The sequence below is a fragment of the Aulonocara stuartgranti genome, assembly GCF_965226115.1.
Source record: "Aulonocara stuartgranti genome assembly, chromosome: 13".
Taxonomy (NCBI): Eukaryota; Metazoa; Chordata; class Actinopteri; order Cichliformes; family Cichlidae; genus Aulonocara; species Aulonocara stuartgranti.
This window is the reverse complement of record NC_138949.1, coordinates 4,344,534-4,358,576: the sequence shown is the minus strand read 5'-3', so window position 1 is coordinate 4,358,576 and position 14,043 is coordinate 4,344,534. Positions and strand designations below refer to the sequence as shown.

Genomic DNA, 14,043 nt, shown 5'->3' with positions numbered 1-14,043 from the left:
CACAGCAGCGCCGCTGATGGTGATGGGGGTGTGTACTTCTCTGCACCTCCGGAAGTCCACTATCAACTCCTTTGTCTTTGCGACGTTGAGGGTGAGATGGTTGTCTTGACACCAGTGGGTCAGGGCGCTGACCTCCTCCCTGTAAGCCGTCTCATCACCGTTGGTGATAAGACCCACCACTGTAGTGTCGTCCGCAAACTTCACAATGATGTTGGAGCTGTTAGTGGCTGTGCAGTCGTAGGTGTAGAGTGAGTACAGGAGAGGGCTCAGTACACACCCCTGTGGAGCACCAGTGTTCAGTGTGATGGGGGATGAGGTGATGCTGCCCAGTCTGACCACCTGGCGTCTGTCAGACAGGAAGCTAAGGATCCAGCTGCAGAGGGAGCTGCTCAGTCCTAGATCCTGCAGTTTCCTGTCCAGCTTCGAGGGAACGATGGTATTGAATGCTGAGCTGTAATCTACAAACAGCATCCTCACATACGTGTCTCTCTTCTCCAGGTGTGACAGGGCAGTGTGTAGTGTCAGGGCTATGGCATCATCAGTGGACCTGTTGTGGCGGTATGCGAACTGTAGAGGGTCCAGTGAGTCGGGTAGTGCAGAGCAGATGAAGTCCCTGACCAGCTTCTCGAAGCATTTGCTTACGATGGGGGTCAGGGCTACAGGTCGCCAGTCGTTCAATGAGGAGATGGTGGAGGATTTGGGTACAGGGACGATGGTGGCCATTTTGAAGCAGGCTGGGACTACAGACAGAGAGAGGGAAAGGTTGAAGATGTGCGTGAACACTCCAGCCAGCTGAGCCGCGCATGACCTGAGGACGCGGCCGGGAATCCCGTCCGGACCAGTAGCTTTGCGTGCGTTCACCTTCCTGAAGCACTTCCGCACATCCTCCTCAGACACAGTGTGCGCACTGACGTCATCCGCGGTGCGCACACTGTCCGGTCTCATGGTGTTCGCTGTGTCGAATCTAGCGTAGAATACGTTTAGATCCTCACACAGAGAGGCCGTGGTCTGCGGTGTGCTGGTTTTCCCTCTAAAGTCTGTGATCGTGTTTAGTCCCTGCCACATACTCCGAGGGTTGTCAAACTGTTGCTCCACCCTGTCCCTGTACTCACGTTTGGCTGCTTTGATCGTCTTCCGGAGTTGGTAATGTGCGTGTTTGTAGTCCGATGTGTTCGCGGAGGCAAAGGCGGTGTTCCGTGCCGCCAGTGCCGCGCGAACATCTCCGTTAATCCAGGGTTTTTGATTTGGGAAGGATTTGACTGTTCTGGATGGGACGACATCTTCCACGCATTCCCTGATAAATCCACAGACTGAGTCTGTGTATTCATCAATGTCTCTGGCGGCCACGTGAAACATTTCCCAGTCCGCGTGATCAAAACAGTCCCGCAGCGCAGACTCCGATTGGTCCGTCCAACAGTGCACCGCCCTCCGGGTTGGAGCTTCCTGTTTCAGCTTCTGCCTGTAGGCGGGCAGGAGCAGGATGGAGCGGTGATCTGATTGGCCGAATGGGGCGCGGGGGAGGGCTTTGTACGCATCCCGGAAAGAGGTGTAACAGTGGTCGAGTTGCCGGTTTCCATGTGTGTTGAAAAGGATGTGTTGATGGAGTTTTGGTGAGACTTTCTTCAGGTTTCCCTTATTAAAGTCTCCGGCTGTGATAAACGCTGCCTCTGGGTGTGCGGTTTCCTCGCTGCTGATCGCGCTGTACAGTTCCCTGAGTGCTCGGTCAGTGTCGGCTTGTGGGGGAATGTAAACAGCCGTAATAATCACTGCTGTAAATTCCCTCGGTAGCCAGAATGGCCGGCACTTAATCATCAGGTACTCCAGGTCCGGTGAGCAGAAGGATTTGACCGGGTGCACGTTCGCATAATCACACCAGCTGTTGTTGATCATGAAACACACACCACCGCCTCTGCTTTTCCCAGTAAGATCCTGTGACCTGTCCGCGCGGTGCACAGAGAACCCCGGCAGTTGTATTGCGGAGTCCGGTACTTTGTCCGATAGCCAGGTTTCTGTGAGGCAGATCACGCAGCAGTCCCGCATCTCTCGCTGGAATGAGATCCGTGCCCGAAGCTCGCACAGCTTGTTCTCCAGAGACTGCACATTAGCCAGTAATAAACTGGGTAACGGTGGTCTGTAAGTGCGCCGTCTCAGTCGAACCAGAACGCCAGATCTTCTCCCTCTGCGTCGGCGTTTGCGGCCTCCAGGGCCAGAGAACAAAGGCGTCTCAGGTGAGATGAATGGGGGGTCTGCAAACGGAGCGTCCGTGTTGCAAAACTTGAACTCCGGAAAGTTATAAGAAAGACCGTCTTTTATGTCCAGTAAGGTTTGTCGGTCGTACACAAGGAGACATGTGCTGCTCGTGAAAAAATAAAGGAAAAGTAAAATTAAACACAGAAGAAAGCCGTTGCTTGGGGGAGCTCGCGACGAGGCTGCCATACTCGGCGCCAGTAGGACTGGGAGTTGAGCTTGACTCCATCCTCAACCCGAAAAGGCCCCACAAGCTCCTCTTTGATGATACCAGCCCAAACCAGTACTCCACCTCCACCTTGCTGGCGTCTGAGTCGGACTGGAGCTCTCTGCCCTTTACCAATCCAGCCACGGGCCCATCCATCTGGCCCATCAAGACTCACTCTCATTTCATCAGTCCATAAAACCTTAGAAAAACCAGTCTTGAGATATTTCTTGGCCCAGTCTTGACGTTTCAGCTTGTGCGTCTTGTTCAGTGGTGGTCGTCTTTCAGCCTTTCTTACCTTGGCCATGTCTCTGAGTATTGCACACCTTGTGCTTTTGGGCACTCCAGTGATGTTGCAGCTCTGAAATATGGCCAAACTGGTGGCAAGTGGCATCTTGGCAGCTGCACGCTTGACTTTTCTCAGTTCATGGGCAGTTATTTTGCGCCTTGGTTTTTCCACACGCTTCTTGCGACCCTGTTGACTATTTTGAATGAAACGCTTGATTGTTCGATGATCACGCTTCAGAAGCTTTGCAATTTTGAGACTGCTGCATCCCTCTGCAAGATATCTCACTATTTTTGACTTTTCTGAGCCTGTCAAGTCCTTCTTTTGACCCATTTTGCCAAAGGAAAGGACGTTGCCTAATAATTATGCACACCTGATAGAGGGTGTTGATGTCATTAGACCACACCCCTTCTCATTACAGAGATGCACATCACCTAATATGCTTAATTGGTAGTAGGCTTTCGAGCCTATACAGCTTGGAGTAAGACAACATGCATGAAGAGGATGATGTGGACAAAATACTCATTTGCCTAATAATTCTGCACTCCCTGTAGTGTGAGTGTTACACTAAACTTATCTGAACACTGGAACAAACACAGGCACAGTATTGGGAGTGGCCTATTATAACTAATGCATTGTTATACAATGGAAGCACGGCTTTAAATTATTAAATATGATTTTAATCATTTTTATTTACGAAAATGTCATCATTGGTTGATAAGCAGGTAATGACATCTAAATCATGCAAGCACTGGCCAAACCTAATGCATGATTAGAGGGTAAAACCTCTTTTAATGGCTCTTCTGACTGTATTTTTATAGACTTTTGGTGACCACCACAGACTAGTGCCCACCAGCTAAATCATTGTCGGTTTAAGTAAGTCGGTCTGAGTCAGATTCCATTCCAGGCTCTTCAGCATTCTGAAGCATAATGCCCAAGAAGTCAGGAATCAGCACACAAGTCCTTAATGATTATGCTCAACCGTATCTCGAAAACATCCTCCCATCATCCCGGCCGAGAACGTTGCTCTCACACTGCAGGTTCACTTGTGGTTCCTAGAGATGTACAATGGGAGGCAGAGCCAACAGCCATCAGGCCCTGTCTTGTGGAAACAGCTACCAGTTTGAGCTCAGGGGACAGACACCTTCTTTACTTTAACGTTGACTTCATACTTTCTTTTTTGATAAAGGGCTGTCTGTGGCTCAGTCTGTTAAAAGACCTCCCATGATGCACTCAGCACTCCCCTCTTTTCACTCCTGTTATTTATATATAATTTTCACTGTTGCCTTTCATGTCATTAACTTTCGTTTATTCTCTCCTGTAGTCCAAAAATGCCCTCGAACTCATGGACACACACACACATAATCTAGTTGATGTGAGTTTGGCAGTCACATGCAAACACTTGTGGCATGGTTTATTAACTTCTATGAAGGATTCTGCTGCACAGCCTAATTCTTTTCTCTCGCTGCTACCACCATTCTCTGTTGTGGCTTGGCTTGGCTGACATGGTGTGTCAAAACTTCACAGCTAACCTCGAGTCGCATTGGATACAGGAGTGGCAAAGTGCTAAAAGAGTAGAGATGGGCACACCTTTTGTGCCTGCTAGAAATAATAGCATTACCAGGAAAGCATGGGGAAATGTGTATTCTTTGGCATGGTTTGCAATTTTATTTCTTGACTGGTACAGGTGTACAACTTTGCATCTGTTTCCTGGGTTGATCCCTTAATGTTTTGACCGCCAGACATACGCACCATGAGGTTAAGGGTTATCCTGAAAAATATAAGTGTTCTCTAGGCCATTAATGGCTTATACTGGAAGTTGGCACACACAACGGTTTCCTGTTGGTTTTCTGATGATCATAGAGATTTTCATGCATCGCCAAGCTTTGCTAGCAACCAAGTGCAATATTTTAACTATGTGATCAGATGATTAAAAGAAATTTGTTAAAAATGAAAAATCAGAAACAGATGAAAACCTCCCTTGGTCTTTCTCCATGTGTTTTCAGGCAGTCAATGTAACTGTAACTCCTCCAGTCCATGATTGTGCGCCAGGCTCAAAGTAACACAACCTTTACTCTGCACTGATCAGCAACCTAGGTACAACTCAGACTTGTATTAATGCTGCACTAATATCATACATGTATTATATTACACACTGTTTAGTTTAGGCACATTATTAATTAAAACTGATTTAAAGGAGCCTTGCACTGCAGTAAGGTCCAAATACAGAGACATGTACATGTTAACAGTGTAAGGACCTACCCACACACTGGCCTCCTTGACCCAAGAAGCCAGACGGACAGGAGCCGCAGCTATAGCTACCAGGCTCATTGTAGCAGATACCAGAAGGACACACTAGCCTGTTTTCACATTCATCGACATCTGAGAACACACAAATAAGCTGTCACAACAAACATGTTCAAAAACGGTCATTCAGTATTCACTCTTCTTTTAGCTCTAGCTTTAGTCTCTACCAGCGCTCTCTGGCTCTGTAGCTGCTGAATCCTTCTCTGCATGTCTGTCTGTGGTTTGGCAGACATTCATCAGCTTCACTGTAAACAGCTGAGTCCATAAAGAGCAACATTTCTAAAGCTGGTTCAACAAAACTCAATTTTTTCCACATTACCAGCTGTTTTTCAAAGAAAAAGCATTAAAAAGCAGACAGACAGAAACTGTTTAACACTCAGAGTTCTAAGTCATCACAGGTGACACACCTAATGTTAGATTTTTGTGAAAGACAAAACTGACCTGGTAGAGACTAAAAACAACGCTAAAAGACTGCAACAAGGATCTCACGCTTGGGCAGTATCAATATCACAGGGCATTTAAAAATCACAACAAATACATTTTGTTAAAAAACAAACAAAAACATCTCCCTTAGAACAGAGTTGAGGGTGGTTGTTGCAATGTAAAAAGTACCCGTGTACAAAAGTTCACCAGTCAAATATGCATCGTAGGAAATTTTATACACCGCGGTGTCACGATTTTTACTAGAACATCTAAAACCAATACTCCTGTTTTTGTCTGCTTTGCATCAATCTTGTTAATAGACACTATGGTTGCAAACCCACATGCATATAAACCTCTCAAAGAAGTCATAATCTGATCCACGAGCCTCTGCAGCTAAGCAGAAGAGATTTTATTGCGGCTATGGAGAAATCATCATCACGCCTGTTTGCCCTCTGAGCCCTAATTCAATATCATTTTGGTGGGTGGGGAGAGCTGCATTGAAACGGCAGGAAACCACGTAATGACAGTGCATCATATTCATATCCCAATAAGGCCGATGAGCCGGGAGGAGGGTGGCGCTGATGTCGGTAACAGTGTGGTTGTTGGTCTCATCCGAGATTCCACCAGCTTAGAATTCCATTAGAATGCACTTGTTAGTTTGACCAATGCCAGATGTTATAGATGTGCACAGCATAAATACTGTCCTAGTGCCTGATTTACTTTGACTGTAAATGTTCCTCCATGTCTCACGTTTATTCCAGAACAGGATACAGCATATGGTGAATACGTTTTAAATATTTATTTGCTCTGGGGCTCCAGCCTAACAAACATATTAGTCTATAATAAATTATAGTCTAGGTTCTTAGCTCACTGACTATATTAACAAGTAGGCAGTAAGTCAGAGTAACTAAGAAGTAAGAACATAATTCATGATAACTCACAAACTTCTCTTCAGTCAAACGTACTGGTCCCTGAACTAAGATTCTTGGGTCTTGGGTCCAATCCAGCAAACCCACGCAGTGCCTACGGCTTTTAACGCAGTGGTTCTAAAACGTTTCCTTTTTTTATGCCCTAACTCGGACGCCAAAAAAAAGCTCACACTCTACACAAAAAAACTCAGGAAAAAATACAATTGTTATAAAGAAAGTAAATAAAATTTTCTAATGTGTTTGCCTTTATTCCACTAATAATTAACTTCCTTTTTCTGACAGAAGCTGGTGGAAAGATGCTGATTTGTTAGACTGTATCTAAGTCCCATGAACATTCAGACCTCATGGCTGTCTGTGATGAGGATTAAACCTTCGGACAGTAAATGAGGAAGCTGGAAACAGGTCACAAGGGAAAAAAAGAGTGCTTTAAGTTGAGAAAACAGCCATTTGCTGTTCATGTCTTTTGGACATGGGCCATTCATTTCACCTATCATATCTCAACTGCAGGACACTGATTCCATGAGCTTTGCTAAAATCATGTTGCTTTTGCTCGCACTACACATGGCGTACAAAGCTTGTTTAACTTCAACTCTGACCAATACATTCCTTACCTATGCAGGTGGTTTGGGTCTCATCCAGGTGGTATCCTTCATCACAGTGGCAGATATAGCTCTCAGCTGTGTTGTAACAAATCCCGTGGCCGCAAATATAAGGGTTGATCTGGCACTCATCTACCTCTGGGCCAGAAGAGAAACAGGAGAGCACTAATGTAGCAGCACTTTTAAGAGCTAATAATGGGTCCCATAAGTTACTATAAAGAGCTGCAAGGAACCACAGCCTACCATTAATGTACCACAAGTTAACAGCTTAATAAAAAAGCATCACAAGTTCACATAATCTACCACAAAGTAGCCGAAAGCAACTGACTGCGGAGCAGGTGACGGAATTAAAACCATATCAAACCAGACAAAGTGTTTTATTACTGGCAGTTATTCTCAGCATATTGTGAAGAAGGTCAAATAAATACCTTTTAGTACTTTGCAGTTATCCTTGTGAGCTGCTTTTCATAGTAAATCCTTTTTAGTTCATTAGTAAATGATTCGAGATGTGAGTTTGCACCACAGCAAACATCTTTGACAGTTAGCGATGTAGTTATTTTCCAACTGGGAAAGCTAAGATGTAGATTAGTTCTGCGCTAACAAGTGTTACTGGACATCAGGCAACCGTTCGAGAAGTTTCTCCAAGTTCTAAGAAGACTCTATGGACAACAACATACACACTATATATAACACGGAGTGCATCCACAAAGTGCGGAGACACATGCAGTCAGAAGTATTTGGACAGTGAAGCAATTTTGCTTCAAACAAAAGAAATCAAGATCTGATTGCAGAACTTCAGCAACATTAAACACTTTTGGAATTCCAGTCCTTTTTTTCAAAAACCTGCAAAAATCTGACTGTAGTACTAAACACAATTCTTATATTTAAAACAATTTTAACTCGTCAGTTACTTTTGAGCCTCAGAAAATGGAATATGTATAAAATGGCTGAAAGGTATAAATATTTTTCACCTGAATCACATTTATCAGATACATTTGCCTCTTCATAGATTCGTCTATATTTTAATTCTATGTACAATTTGAAAAAAATATATAAATTTATTCTCTCAATGACTTCATGAAGTCTGGAGCCTTTCCAGCACACTTGGAACATAAAGTTCTTGGAGAAAGTCTTTTTCAAACTTTAATCTTTTAGTTCAGCATTTCACTCAATTTGAGGGAAACGTCCCCGCGCAGAACCTGTGGAACTACATAATTAAACTTCATGGGAGAAGATGATTCCTTATTTAGATAAAGAAATTGGAGTCAAGACAGATGAGCCTAGAGAAGACTTTTTAAGTAATATTTTAATTACTGCCACTCTAAGGTGGAGAGCGAAGCATCAATTAATACTAGGATTTCTTTGAGCAGTCTTGCAGAGAAGATTTGGTGAGTTTATCATGGGCACAACCCACATATATAACTCTGCTGCTCATTTTCCTTACAAACGCGGCACTGCTTCAGAGGAAATAAACAGGCTTTCAACAGTATAGGATTAATTGCCAGTAATAATTGTTACAATAAAGAAATAATCGACCCAACACAAGTTTCCTTACTTTCTGTGCTAAGTTTAGTTAGGCTAAAGGAATGCTTGGCTCAACACAGCTCTGACTTTCTGCCAGCCTGGCCACTGTGCTGAAGAGAACCCTGGGGTTTTCTTATTTTCTTCAATCAGTATAATAAGATGTCTCTGTAGATTTATGGATTGCATTTGGATTGCATCCAGGTTAAATGAAAATCTACTGAGACACTTTGTGCTCTAGCTTATGGGTTATCTACATTAAGGTCCATATTTGGGAATTGTACCAGGGAGTCAAACACTGGGCTTTCTTTGTCAGGGGAGCTGACGTACGTCAACCTGCCAGTACAAAAATTGAACAGCAACATTTAAAAGCAAGATTTAAAAATCTAGTTGGTTTTGGTATGACGAGTAACCTTCAGTAATAGTAATAAATCACACAGCAATAGTACATTCAAGTAGTTGTAAAAAGCATGATAATATATTAAGTAATCCAAATACGTTACAAAATACACTTTGGGGCATGTATTCTGTAACCTGTAGTGGAATACATTTTAAAAAGTAATCTTCCCAACATTGTTTGCAAATTACTCGAATCTTTCCTAAATTGAAATGGTTCATCTCTTACGAGGTAGACACCAACTAGCATTTACACAATTACAAAAAGCTGGTGCGAAGAAAAAGAGAAAACAGAAAAAACACACAAAAGAACAAAAAAAGTTTGCAAAGAAAGAGTGAAGAATGTTTCAGCCCTACCTGCTGCCTGAGTAGGTGCGATGTCCTGGCCTGCATTAGTTGGAAGAATCTCTACTGGTGCAGGAGGAGAAATCCTCTCAACCACTTCTGTTGAACCAAAAAAGAAAACCACAACACAAGCCATTAGTTCTAGTATGTATGTAGTTTATTCTTAATTCATTCTATTTCAACATATTCATTTTAAAAACATTCACAATTTACTTATAGCTTAACACTGAACTGTAATTAACTGTTAAACTAGACTGCCAGACTGGTGTGTCTAAGCAACAGAACACCAAAATCATATAGCAAAGTGGTACCTTGGGTTTGTATAAGAGTCTTCACAGATGGACATGCGACAGACAAAATATAATTCTCATTGTTTGGCAAGGAAAGACAATGCAGTTTACAGCAACTTTGGGTGTATTCATACAAAGCTGAAGTTATAATGAGAGGTCACAGAGGACCAGACCAAATCACACCCACAGATATGCACAGACCTCAGTATGATAGCAATGCTTAGAAATGCAACTCTGAATGCATATCTCTAATCCGATGGTTAAGACCACAGGCACTGGGGAAAACAGTTTGGAGACTGCTCCACAACATGTGTAATCAATAATCAAATGCAATCTCCTTGTAATTGAAATGGTCCCTTCAAAGATGGGAACCAAATCTAAGATGACTCACAGTCAATTGTTGTCTTTAAAACACCTTTAAGAGTGTGAGAAAAGAGAGACACAACAATTGTTAAGACTGAGGCAGTCTGCGATCAGTTTTAATTACACGGGGTCAAGTTGGCAGTGCTCTGCATGCAATAAAATCATGATTAACTCTAAAAAAGTTAGATTTGTTGTTGTCTGTTGCAAATCTGGTGCTGTCTACATTAGAGGTATACAGGTGGATCACAAACAATCTACACATCAGGCACAGACTGGGCCGGAAGTAAACACGGTAAATTTATATACTTTATACATTTATAAATAAACAGATACAACTAGTTAATTTCATTAATGGCCAGCACTGTACCAACAGCAGTGCAGATTTGCAGCTCAAAAATCAGGGAGTGAGTAATGTACTGACAGAATAAAACAGTGTAAGCATAGTTGCATTGCTCTCTGAAGACAGCATGGTAGCTCAGCTCAATCAGGCTGAAGATCAATATGTTTATGACCTAAGGGTGAATGGTTATGTTAAAATTACTCTAGATGTTTGTGGACCTCACAAATGAGTCTAAAACCTATCACAATCCCATTAATGCATGCATTTTGACAGGCATGTGTTTTGTAATAGCACCAATCAAACCAAATAAATGAATGAAAGACACGAATGTTGATATGAAATGTTTACAATGAGTACAAATGTGACTAAAACCCTGAAACACTTTAACCCACTCGGCTCACAGTAAAAAAGAGCACGAGACGCATCGTCTTATCATCTCAGGATTCTCCTTCTCCCTCCCTCTCATAGTCCATTAAGTTTATTTCAAGTCTGTTTCATTTCAATAAATGCCAGGATTACTGTGGAAAAGCAAAATGTGAAGCTCTAAACAGTGAAAAGACTTAGCCAACATTCTGGCACTGCGCTCACAACGTCCCTCCTGTTTAAATAAATCAACACTGGTAGCAGCAACCATCACACACGTCTTGCAAAACAAGAGATGCTCTTCAGTGTTGATAATCTGTCTGCTTTCATAAATTAGACGGTGCTTAATTGCAAACTTTCCCCAATCTATTTGAGAGTGAGTGCAGTCAGTCGGACAGAGAAACGTTGCCTCCAATGTGGCGACCTGCAAAAAAGTGGCTGCCCAGAGGTTGATGGTACAGCACCCTCAACCATTGGGCAACTGCTTTTTGTTGCAAGACGACTTTGTTTCAAGTACTCGTATTTGGCCCCAGACAGCCAAAAAATTCTGTGCAATCACTTGCCAACCATTTTTTTCCCCTGGTTGCATGGAGGTTGTCATCCTGCTTCTACTCGTGTGTGACTGACACCTAGAAAAAGAGAGATGGGGGAACCACCAGTGGCAGGAAATACAACACTAGAGTGACTAGATTATCCACACTAGGTAACATATAAGGACAATGGAAAGGATAATATCACCTGATCTTATATTCTGCACAAATGTACTGAAGCTTTTGGTACAAACATCATGAATGACAGAATTTGATTTTTTTTTTTTTTTTTTACTAACAGAAAGGGCTCCTGCACAGGCACATTTATTTTTTGTCATAACCATCACTCATCACCTCAACCTGCTCCTGCAAAAATGTGATCATATGACCTCAACTGTTACCACTTCTTAATGTCCCAGGGAGTACCTTTGGCAAGAAGTTTAACAGGTTTAGAAAGGACAGCCTTGTGACTTTACAGAAGAGAAATTTCAGAAAACAAACAATTATTCTTGGTAAAAAGGCAGTAAACCCAGCAAAATTTACAATCAATATTACATTATAATGATTACTGCAGGCCAATACAAAAAATAAATAACCCACCCCCAACGAGCTTCTGTGGCCTACCCTCCCTGTGGAGGTATTCGATCATCATCATCTGAACAACTCTCATGTCAGCTGTCTTATACGTGGTTGTGGTTGTGTGCAGTGAAGTGCACCGAGACAGTATTCAAACGGTACAGTTTTTGAATAGTAATTAACTCAAACTTGAAATATTCCAAATAACTTACTGGTATTTATGAGATATAAGCAAAAAAAAGAAAAGATTTTAATTATTCACTTTGTATAATGAATATACAGTATACGGACAAAAATACTAGTCCAACTACACATGTGCCATGTACCTCAGCACTTAACCATCCTACTCTGTTCCTATATGGCTTTATGGCTAATTTGCTATGGTTCCTAAATAATTTCCAACAGCTCCGTCTATACTCTTTTACTTTACCCTATGATGCAAAACATATAGTTTCAACATTTTATGAGCATGAATTATAAAGGAAATTTACAGTAATGCTATATATATATATATATATATATATATATATATATATATATATATATATATATATATATATAGCCTTATTAAGGGTTTGCTGTAGACTTTGTGACAAGATGCTACTGAAGAGCATGCTGTCAGATGTAGCCCTTGCTTGTAACATGTGGTTTAAAAAACTTCTGATATTGATGGTAAAAATGTACAAGTTGTGCCATCAAAATAGGACTTTACTCACCAATCGGTGACATTTCCGTCGCTACAACAAAACTACAGTACAATAAAACCTGTGTGCAGTTAAGACTAACAAAGTGATCTAATACTGGGTTTAGATGAGGCAATATCAAACTGATGATGCCTATCCATACCATAAATAGACATCAGGGACATAACTGATGGTTTATTTTGTGTAATCTGTGGATACCAGATGACTCGAGCAGATTGTAAGATAATGTGCTGTTAGCACTGATCTTCTGTGCCCTTCTTTTAAATTCTTACTACCTCGGTCTTATCCCTCTGTGCATCCACAGCACAGAGAATATTTTTAAAAAACAACAACAACTCACTTTTAATGTTCTGTTTGTAGGCTTTTTGGAACCCAGTACAATTAGTACCATACATACTGCTTGGGATACCACTTTGTTTCCAGTAATTACCTAGTACCTCTTTTACAGTGATATTGTGTGTTGTGAAAAACAACAAGCTATATTTATATATATAACATATCATTGTCATGTCAATAACAAGTTTTAAAATGACTCAGTAATCACCCTCACTGAAACAGCACTCTTTTCAGACCACTGGATCATATTAAACCCAAGGATTAAAAATCGCTTTGTCTGAGCCCATCATAAGCTCGATGAGCTGAGTCTGAAACTGCTTTGAAGTTTAAAGGGCAAAGCAGGAACCTGGGTAAGGTGCCTCCATCTTGATAGTGGAAACACCCGGAGATAGCTGGGGCTGGATAGGTTCAACTACTGGACTAATGCTACCCACAGGAATTACCAGCTCCTTCAATGAAAAGACACAGACAACACCAAAGACATAAAATCAACATAGCACTGTATACATATACTGCTCAAAAATATTAAAGGAACACTTCAGCGTATATAATCAAGTCAATTAACCTTGGGATATTGATCTGGTGGTTAATCAGTTTCAGCTACTTTGGCATTAATGACTTTAACTACAGGCGCACTAGAGGGGCAACAACGAAACCAACCACAAAACAGGAATGGTTTTACAACTGGAGGCCACTGACATTCATCTATTCTGACTGTTTTTTCATTTGCCTAGGGTCAGTGTCACTACCAGTAGCACAAATAGTCCGACTCCTCCAGGATGGAACATCAATACAATGCTGGATGGTTTGCAGTGTTTCCTAGCACAGTCTCAAGAGCACAGAGGAGGCCCCAGGAGACAGGCAGTTATTCTAGGAGAGCTGGACAGGGCCATAGAAGGTCCTTAACCCATCAGCAGGACCAGTATTTGCTCTTTTGTGCAAGGAGGAACAGAGCTCTACAAAATGATTTGTGTGAATGTCTCTGACAAAACAATCAGAACAATCAGACTTATGAGGATGGACTGAGGGTCTGACATCCTCTAGTGTGTCCTGTTTTCACTCCCCGACACCATGGGGTGAGACTAAAGGGTTGGCATTTGCCATAGAATACCAGAAAGTACAGTTCTAATACCAGTGAACTCTAATATCAGTGAACCAGTGAAAGGGTTACATCCAGATTAACCCTGAGCGTATGTGACAGGAGAAGCCATAGAGAATGTTATGCTGCCTGTAACATCATTCAGAATCACTGGTTTGGCTGTGGGTTAGTGATGTCCATGGAG

At 42.1% G+C, this 14,043-nt stretch overlaps 1 protein-coding gene across 6 annotated transcripts in view; it reads right to left on the bottom strand.

The window, feature by feature from the left end:
* ltbp1 (latent transforming growth factor beta binding protein 1) overlaps positions 1-14,043 on the bottom strand; it is a 134,913-nt gene that overhangs the window by 25,627 nt on the left and 95,243 nt on the right. For 4 of the 6 annotated variants that reach the window (XM_082558107.1, XM_082558109.1, XM_082558112.1 and 1 more), the window contains 4 exons: positions 13,107-13,209; positions 9,271-9,357; positions 7,009-7,134; positions 5,001-5,120 (listed from right to left, as the gene is read on the bottom strand). In XM_082558107.1, the coding sequence (XP_082414233.1) occupies positions 5,001-5,120; positions 7,009-7,134; positions 9,271-9,357; positions 13,107-13,209 (436 nt within the window). The remainder of the gene's footprint in view (positions 1-5,000; positions 5,121-7,008; positions 7,135-9,270; positions 9,358-13,106; positions 13,210-14,043) is intronic. The other 2 variants (XM_082558110.1, XM_082558111.1) reach the window with 2 other exon arrangements.